This window comes from Schistocerca gregaria, chromosome 3 (assembly GCF_023897955.1).
Source record: "Schistocerca gregaria isolate iqSchGreg1 chromosome 3, iqSchGreg1.2, whole genome shotgun sequence".
Taxonomy (NCBI): domain Eukaryota; kingdom Metazoa; phylum Arthropoda; class Insecta; order Orthoptera; family Acrididae; genus Schistocerca; species Schistocerca gregaria.
Genome location: NC_064922.1, coordinates 183,315,019 through 183,325,309, shown reverse-complemented (window position 1 = coordinate 183,325,309; position 10,291 = coordinate 183,315,019). Strand labels below are relative to the sequence as shown.

Here is a 10,291-nt window from a genome sequence, read left to right as displayed (position 1 = left end):
CAATTCCACCACTGATTAGGAATACAGCTGCCCATTTTCAATAAGGAGGCTCGATTCTGTGTTATCTGAAACTTCTTACAGATCAAATGGTCATGATGGGGTCCATGACATTTAAGGATCTATACCAGGACAATGAAAGACAGCATGCATGTACATGTTTTTGTTAGTTTTTAGATTTGAGGTACAACACAAAAGACTTATGTACAATTTCAATCTTGATTCTGTATTTATCAACAACTGCACAATACCTCAGCTGTATGGTAATCCTTCCATCATTTACGAGGGCTATCCACAAAGTACATTACATTTTGGAATTAAAAATAAATAAAGTATTGGAATTTTTTTTTATTATATACAGATGAAAGCCACACTTCAATACTACTTTTCTACATAGTTGCCATTTAAATTAAGGCACTTATCCTAGTGATGGACAAGCTTGGAAATTCCTTCATCATAAAATTTGGCCACCTGCGCCTTCAACCACGTGGTTACCTCTTCTTGAAGCTGTCCATCGTCATCAAAACGCTGCATAGCCAACCACTTCTTCATTGCTGGGAATAAGTGGAAGTTGCTCGGTGTCAGGTTGGGACTGTACGGCGGATGAGGAAACAACTCCCACTTAAAAGATTCGAGAACTTCATGAGTGGCATTTGCCTTGTGGGCCCGGGCGTTGTCATGAATCGGGCAAGATCTTTGAGCCCAACTTTCCCCTGTGCTTGTTTTGTATTGCTCTTCTGAGGTTGTGCACAGCTTGGCAATACCTTTGAGAGTTTACTGTAGTGTCTCTTTTTCAGGAAATCCACAAAAATCATATTTCTACCTGTTTACTGATTAACCACGTGGTTGAAGGCGCAGGCGGCCGAATTTTACGACGAAGGAATTTCCAAGCTCGTCCATCGCTACGATAAGTGCCTTAATTTAAATGGCAACTATGTAGAAAAGTAGTATTGAAGCGTGGCTTTCATCTGTATATAATAAAAAAAATTGCAATACTTTATTTATTTTTAATTCCAAAACGTAATGTACTTTGTGGATAGCCCTCGTATAATAGAGCTCTAATGCTGCTGTCAAATCCTTGGATAATTTTGAGTGTAACAACACAAATAAATAACATGAAAAATTATGGATTGCATGTCATATTCATTTCACATTAATTACTTGTAATGTGGATCCACTGTTTCTATAATTTTTAATGACATAAATGTAACATACAGCACACAAAACATCAAATCAAATGGCAAAATTTCAAAACTGAAATAGAAAGGTAACAGCTACAAGTGAGTATTACATCATTTAAGAAATTAATTTCACAGCCTCCTTAGGAAGTACAGTAATATTTGTCCACAAGTTTCATTTTGTGTAAGTATTTTATAGTTTTTACTCGACAAAGGAACAGAAGACAAATATGCCCATAATAAAACACTGCTCCACCCAAATCTGTGAACACTTTCCTTAATGTGCATATTATTCATACTTTTGCATAAACTCTTCATGATAAGCCTTAAATTTCTTCATAATACTCTTCAGTTTATCTTGCTGAGGCAAAATAGTAGTTCTGGAAAAGTAAACATGCATGACTGTTAACCTTCCAAGAATCTATAATGCACCAGTAAACTAATGAAATACCTCTAGTTCAAATTTTAAACAATGGATACATGGTGAAAAATGCAAAGAAAATGAAAAACTAAATTGCTTAGAAAAACAGAGTAGAATTTCACACCTTTCACATTCTCTAAAAAATTCTGTCTGCTAATAACATGAATGAACAAGGAAAAAGGGAAATATGAACAGATGCTAAAAAGAATAAAATTTCAGTTACACCAAACCTCTGAAGGTGGTCATTGCTTTCTAATCATTTCTGCATCTCATGTAGCAACTATACTGTAATTAATCCTATTTCAGTGACTGGCAGGTAAATACTTCTCTCTTCCCACATACATAATTTACATCCAACATTTCATATCAGAACTGATAACTGATTTCATACCTGAAATGATAAGTTCCTGGTTTTTGCCCGAATCCTGATCCTGGTACAACAGAGATACCAGTTGCCTCCAGTAATCCCAATGCATAAAATGTATCTGGTGGTAAATTATTCTGTTTAGCTGCCTTTATAGCATTGGGTGGAAGATGTAACTGAAATTAAAGTTGATAACAGGACATGAACAATAAATAAAGAAGAATAAAAGAGTAAAAATTGGCTGTTTCACTACAGAGTAAAGGAGATACACTTGCTATCTGAATAGGGAGGAAAAGGGTTGGAGAAAGCTGGCTCCATTCAGCAAACAGGTTGCAATAGGGAATGGAGCAGCATAAAGATAACATACACTGACTTCTTTACTTCAGTGCTTAGTGATCTTCACCAATCATCTATGACAGTAAACAAGAGATGTGCTTTACTATGTATTTCAACTGTTGTCCTCCGAGGAATTGCAGCTAACCCCAACTATGGGCCTCCAATAATTTAATCACTCATTTTCAAACCAACAGTGCAACATGGCATTCACTACATAATGGTTTCTACAATGCTAGGCATAGTATTTTATCACTACTACAATAAGAAAAATTCCAGAAAGGGAACCATGACCAAAAATGAGGAAAGGTCTACCTCACTCACATGTATCTGACTGACGCAGTGTAGAGAGACATTTGATAGTAGAAATATTTTACTACATTTCCAAGCTCATGTATGTGCTTATGCTATAAAAAGAGCAAGTGGTAAACACTATAAAACATATTTTCCAGTTGCCACATATTTTAAGAGTGTTGGAGTTTTACCTGCGGGAATGCATACATGGCGCCTTGCACTTTGTTGCAGGACATCCCCTTCAGGCTGTTGAATGTTTCTACAACAATCTTTGCTCTTACACTAAGTGAGTTTAAAATAGCCTCTTTTTCTACAGCATACTGCTTGTATGATGGAGCTCCTGGCTGAGGTGGTTTGACTATGCAGTCGATTGCAACCTGTACACAAAATCACAATATATACACACACACACACACACACGCAAATGAACCACCCTTAAAAAAAGAGAGAAAGAGAAAGAGTGTGTGTGTGTGTGTGTGTGTGTGTGTGTGTGTGAGAGAGAGAGAGAGAGAGAGAGAGAGAGACTAATCATTACAGCATACTGCTAATTAAATATGAGCATCATTTTAAATGAAGTGATGAGTCCATTGTCAAAGTAAAACATACACTAACATGTGGCTCAATGACTTAGTGGCTAGGCATCAGACTAAAGATATACAAGTCTGATGTTCAACATTCTGACAGTTGTAGGATCTTTTCTTCCAGTTATCTCTTCTTTTACATTTGGCAAAAATTTGCACGTAGAAAATGCTTAGATGCACCATGATTTGAAGTCCACATTAAACTCTAGGTCCCCTTATAACTGGCTGGGTCAATCATTCATGGTAGGTTAGAAAGAGAAAACAATTCTGCTTCCAAAATGATTATGCAAATTAAAGTGGTATAGTGTTGAACCTTTGGATTGAGTACAGTTTTATCTTACATACTAAGCTAAAATTTAAAAAAAATTTCTTGTTAAACAGTCAGGCTGTGACAATTTCATGTGCAGAAATCTATGTACTTGCAAAATAAATTTAGAAATCGATTATCATATTTTATGAAAATATGTCATTGTGTGACCATTAAATATAATTATCTATTGCTTCAGTAATTATTACTGTAAAAAAAATTGTTCTTACAATGAGGTACTAGTGAGCTTTTATACTACTTACTTAAAATTTGTGTTTTATTTGGCAGGTTTACACTTGTTACTATTTGCATATTAATCTGTAAATGTAAAGCTGTGACCACCCCAAACCTGAAAGATGCTGATGTTAAACTGAAACTAAGAAACTGCTGAGTGACATTTTTGATGAAGTTCTAAATAAAAGAACAATTAACTTGATAAACCTTTAATTATAATGTGTAAACACCTACATCTCGCTCTATTTAATTTCCATTATGTTTCACGCAATTTATTGATGAATCTGCAGTTCTGAGCTTACAAGTTTAAGATACACAGTCCCAATAGGAGTCTCGTTGATACACTTGTAGAAGTGATTGAAATAGATTGATGAATGACAATATTATGAAAAGCATAGATTGTTACTCACCTTATAGTGGAAATGTTGAGTCACAGCTGGGCATAACAGAAAGACTGCTAAACAAGTAAGCTTTCAGCCGAAAAGCCTTTTTCTGAATTAGACAAAACAAACTCAGAAGAGGGCTTTTTGACCAAAAGCTTACTTATTTATCAGTCTTTTCATTGTGCCTGTCTGTGACTCAACAATTCCATTGTATGGTGAGTAGCAATCTATCCTTTTCATAATATTGTCATTGTTCTGTCCTGGATTTTCCATTGTTTGATAGATTGAAGAATGATACACGAAAGATGTTAGTGCTCTTTTCTGTGCAGTATGAAGGTAAGTACTTGCCAGACTTACTTTCTCTTTGTGAAATTGATACAAAAAGTTCACCATACACAACAACAAAATAGTGGACACGTAACAATCCATTTTTAGCTATACATTTGACGAGTAATATTGTTTTCTTAATAATAATTGCCACATTTAGTATATATCAGACAAAAATTACCTAAAAAGAAGCAGAAAGAAGGTAAATAACAGAAACTAGCAACAAATATTAATCCAAAAATACTGAACTGTATTCATTTCCTGTTTTTAAGTATAAAAGCACATTGTGGGCTCAGAATCTACAAATGAAAGTTGATTAAGTATTTAACACCCATTTAGCTTTCTGCTTCCCATGAGGGATAGCATAAACAATTGTATATCCAGTAATCTGTGGTATTAAATATGATCTCGCATTAAATTATGTTCTTGTACATAAATTAAAAAGTATTTCATCACGCAATTACTGTAAAATAAAATCAGTTAGCACTCAAAAACTTTTTCTTTTTAAGTAAGGGAGAGTACCTGTCCTGGAAGAGTAGCACCTGACAGGACACAAAAGCCTTTCAAGCACATTTCTTTCACGTCTGGATCTAGGTTGATCACCTCACAGTATCCTCCTCGTAGTCCACACTCACCCATGTATCCTGTAATAAACAACATGCCCTAACAACACTAATACTATTAAAGTTAGTTGAGGTATTATTTTGTACTTTCAGTACTAAAATCCATGACAAACAAAACTATGTCTAACTGAATATACATTTCACCTTTTGATGCAGACATGAAAGAGGCCAGCTCCATCTCACTATATGGTGGTCCCATTTCCATCATAACCTTTTTAAATGAATAGAATTTACTTTCTTCTGCATACACATTGTCCTGGTACACCTAAGGAGAAACACATTACAACTGCAACTGCAAAGAAAAGTAGCATGTTCTTCACACATGTATAGAATGTTAAGAATGCAATATAAAATGGCAGTCTCCTGGTTATTATAGTTCTTATATACAAAAAGGGTATTTATCATTTCAGTTTATTGTAATGAAGCCATTCCAGCAGTGAATGTTAAAACCTGCATCATTCTCCCTCTTAATTTACTCTTAGTTGTTTTAAATGTAACAGACACTGACTGTAGTAATATACTTGTATAGATGAAATATGTTTTAAAACGTGCAATCTGTTATGAATATTTGAAAATTCAAACAGATCTTTACTTAAAAAATATTAAAACTGAAATCACATTTGCCTCAAGAAATTTATCTGTTTATTATGTTTTGCATCAAGGCATACATATGACCTCTCACCCCAGCCAAGCTGCAGGACTGTAGTCCCAGCAAAGTGTATTCATCTGCCACAAAGCTGCAGTTGTTAGCTTTATTCCAAAGTTACATACATTGTACCAAGTAAAACTTCTTTGCTGAAGCATGCACTATATGTGAACCCTTAAGCAGGGGAAGTTAAGTAGGCAAGATATCTCTTTTTGTCTGCTAAATTTCTCTTGATTTTCAATCAAGGGCAACTTTCCCTACAGCCTTTCCTGCACACTAAAGCTATGTACTTCTGTTTATCTCTAACTCTTTCTTCTGTTCTGCCAGGAGCAATAGTCCTTGTTTGCAAAAGCTAACAGTTTTATGTCTTTCTGTGTTTTCATCTCCCGTCATTTGGTGAGTAGATTTTCTCTGTTGTACGTATAAACAAAATATTACATTAAACACTGGATAGATTGAAAGTACCATAAAATCAATGAAGTGCCTCCCCTTGAGAATTTCCTTTCAGAAAACTGGTAGGCGTTATTAACTGGTTTCTCACTGAGGGCAAAAATCACACTCTTATAGTGAATCTCTACAAATTCCTGGAACATGGGATTTTCACAATTTGCAAGATGAATATTTAATACAGTTTCCATTGCATGTTTTTCTGGAAAAAATGCAAGTCTCTTTCAGATCTTCATTTTATTGTGAGTTAGTTTCTTGACATCACTGGATAAGTGGATGTCATGTGGCTTAGAAAGCGGCAAAGTTTGTAAAAATCTAAGGCGAAGTGACATACAGTTTAAGTTTCCTCCATGTTCATAATTAACTTCATAAGGAGTAGATGCTTTGTGTGACTATTAATATGTACGTCTGGTTAAAGGCTCATCCAAAAGAAACTAAGAGTGGATACCCGATATTATTATCTCATTCTGGATACCAGATATTATTTTTATTACATACTTCTGCAGTATGAATACTCAATTGTGAATTGCCCCAGAACATGATGCCATAAGCCATCAGTGAATAAAACAAGAAAATTATAGCATTACTACGTATACATTGAGTTAGAAAATCACACGGAGCACATACAAAACAAATTGCCATCTACTGGAACTTATTGTGGAGCACCCAATGTGCTTTTGGTCAAAAAATTTTAGTCATCTGAAGATGGATATGGTAGCCTTAAACTAGTTATGAAACTAAAATAAAAAAAGCATGTATGGCTGATTGTGTCATTCACTCACTATCATTAACAGCTGCGGAGTTGACAAGATCAAACATTGCAATATTTGTTTGGGAAGTGAGTGAATTCTTTTGATCACTGCATGTGCACAGAGTGCCAGAGAGTCCCCCACCCCCACCCCCCTTTCCCCTCATCTACTCTGCTGAGGTTGTGAACTGCCTGATCAAGCATGAAAGTAGAGATTGTGCAAAAACACTCAAAAAGACATAATAATTAATATAATCCAAATTGTAGCCAAAATTGTTCAGAGGTAATAAAAATTCCAAATTCTGAGTTTGGCAGAGATTTATGTAATGGTTTCAGTGGAAACCAATGTTTTTTGTAATTTTTAGAGTAATGGGATATAAAACCTACAAACCTGAAATTCAGATAGCAAATGAATTATATCATAAATTCACCACTCTGAAGTTTCTGTTATGCTACTAATTATTATTTATTGAGTTACTGGTGAAAATATAAATTCTGGCCCAAAATAAGCTGAAGTGTTGCAGATTATCTACCACCTTAGAGATATGTTAGAAGTTCCTGTTATGAATTAATGAAGCTACAGTATCCCGAGAAAACCTACTTACAGAGTTTCAAGTATGGGGTTTAAATGATGACTCTAGAATTATACTACAATCCTCTAAATATCCACTTCTGTAGATATCATGAGGACAAGATGAGATTAATTACAGCATGGAAGGAAGCATTTAAGCAGTCTGTCTCTCCACGCTCCATATGTGAATGGAATAGGGGAAAAAACCTAATAACTGGTAAAATGGGATGCACTCTCTGCCTTGAACTTCACAGTGGTTTTCAAAGTGTAGATCTATATGTAGATTTACAAGATAATAAATGTAACATTGCTTCGTACAGAGTTGAGGAAATGGCAAATTCGGAGGAGAAAGGCTGTGAATAGTGCTATTAAAATTTTGTAAAAGACATTATTATAGGCTCCAAACTTAGAAAGTATATTATTGAAACAACTATCTAGTATAGAAAAAATTAGCAGCTAGAGAGAATCCCAGTTGGAAAAGATATTTGAGATTTGGAGTTGCACAAATAGGTTGACTGAGCTGGCAGATCCACTAGTCCTAAGAAGTCAAGTGTTCCCATCACCATCCACACCAAATCACAAAACAAGCTCTGTTATAGACAAAGAAGTCTGTCAGTGTGAGCGCTTCCCCATGGGGCAGTGGGGACTATGTTAGTATTTCATTTTTATTTCATGGATTTTAACTCTTTTTGTGCGAGTTTTACAAATGTCTAAAGAGATGAAATGGCTTTATTGCCTCAGATTTTTCAGTGTGTGCTGATTTTTATGTGCCATATATATAAAAACCAGCATGATGAATAGAGCATTAGCTTTTTAATGGGTGAGCAAAACGGCTTATGTTTAATACAAACAGTAACTGCTATTAACCTGTAACTATTATAGTGAAATTTTTGTTGCACTGCTAGTATTGTGGGGTCATGACCCAGTGTTATTTATATTAAAATTAGGTCAATGAAAATAAAGCTAACTCCTGTAATCAACTTAATAGGTATCAATAATTGTAGGTGAAAACATTGCAAAGAATTGAATTAGGACTTTACAACACACTGCAATGATTTTCTTGATAAATAAATATTTTAAAGTAACATAAATTCAGTGTACAAAATATTGGTGTGTGTTACCATCACAATATTATTGACACTCAGAAATGATTAACTGAATATAACAATAAGGATCAATGGTAACCCACTGGGCTACCACCTAAACATTGGGGAACAGTCAACATCTCCGACATTGGTCATAGTCACGCAAATGGCACATATGATGCAACAGTCACTCTGTGTCCACTGTTGTGAAGTACAGCCTCCAGGGGGAGGCACCCCACAGCCTGCTCATCATGCTATTTGCTGCACTAGCTAGAACTGTACTGTACCTGGCTTGCCTCATGGCTACACCATACATTGTATATGTTGTGAACTGCAGTCCTGTGAGATCATTAAATATACTTTATTTGTTATGTAATCATGGACCCTTTGCAACAGGCTACCTTACTGGGTGTGTTGATGGAAGTCATGCTACAGCAAGTTCTGCAACAGCAGTTAGAAGGACACAAAACATCAGGAAGCCACGCTGTCCAACTTACGATGAGATGGCAGAAGAGCAGTAAGCATACATAAGCTAACTCCTGTAATCAACTTAATAGGTATCAATAATTGTAGGTGAAAACATTGCAAAGAGTTGAATTAGGACTTTACAACACACTGCAAAGATTTTCTTGATAAATAAATAATTTAAAGTAACATAAATTCAGTGTACAAAATATTGGTGTGTGTTACCATCACAATATTATTGACACTCAGAAATGATTAACTGAATATAACAATAAGGATCAATGGTAACCCACTGGGCTACCACCTAAACATTGGGGAACAGTCGACATCTCCGACATTGGTCATAGTCGAGCAAATGGCACATATGATGCAACAGGCACTCTGTGTCCACTGTTGTGAAGTACAGCCTCCAGGGGGGAGGCACCCCACAGCCTGCTCATCATGCTATTTGCTGCACTAGCTAGAACTGTACTGTACCTGGCTTGCCTCGTGGCTACACCATACATTGTATATGTTGTGAACTGCAGTCCTGTGAGATCATTAAATATACTTTATTTGTTATGTAATCATGGACCCTGTGCAACAGGCTACCTTACTGGGTGTGTTGATGGAAGTCATGCTACAGCAAGTTCTGCAACAGCAGTTAGAAGGACACAAAACATCAGGAAGCCACGCTGTCTAACTTACGATGAGATGGCAGAAGAGCAGTAAGCATACATAAGCACCACTGGCAGGACTTTGCTGCATTCCGAGTAATGGATACAGCTTTTTCTGGCATGGATCTGACCGAGTACATACCAGGTTTTGTGCCAACTGACCCACCTCCCTGAACTGTTACACCTGACATTTGACAAAATGTGTACTCTCTTAGGTACCTACTTTCACCAACACTACCACATTATTGCATCCCGTGTGGAATTTTTTATCAGTGTTGTTAACAGCCTAATCAGTCACACTGCACATGGCTGATTTTTATGTGCCATATATATAAAAACCAGCATGATGAATAGAGCATTAGCTTTTTAAAGGGTGAGCAAAACGGCTTATGTTTAATACAAACAGTAACTGCTATTAACCTGTAACTATTATAGTGAAATTTTTGTTGCACTGCTAGTATTGTGGGGTCATGACCCAGTGTTATTTATATTAAAATTAGGTCAATGAAAATAAAGCTAACTCCTGTAATCAACTTAATAGGTATCAATAATTGTAGGTGAAAACATTGCAAAGAGTTGAATTAGGACTTTACAACACACTGCAAAGATTTTCTTGATAAATAAATATTTT

The 10,291-nt window shown here is 35.7% G+C and overlaps 1 protein-coding gene across 2 annotated transcripts in view; it reads right to left on the bottom strand.

The window, feature by feature from the left end:
- Positions 1 to 1,164: 1,164 nt before the first annotated feature.
- Positions 1,165 to 10,291, bottom strand: part of LOC126355139 (alanine aminotransferase 1-like) — a 76,539-nt gene continuing 67,412 nt past the window's right edge. Inside the window, exons 8-12 of one of the 2 annotated variants that reach the window (XM_050005325.1) lie at positions 5,187 to 5,307; positions 4,942 to 5,063; positions 2,779 to 2,964; positions 1,988 to 2,136; positions 1,165 to 1,555 (exon numbers count right to left, since the gene is read on the bottom strand). In XM_050005325.1, coding sequence (XP_049861282.1) covers positions 1,465 to 1,555; positions 1,988 to 2,136; positions 2,779 to 2,964; positions 4,942 to 5,063; positions 5,187 to 5,307 — 669 coding nt within the window. In that variant the 3' untranslated portion in view covers positions 1,165 to 1,464. The remainder of the gene's footprint in view (positions 1,556 to 1,987; positions 2,137 to 2,778; positions 2,965 to 4,941; positions 5,064 to 5,186; positions 5,308 to 10,291) is intronic. The other variant, XM_050005326.1, reaches the window with a different exon arrangement.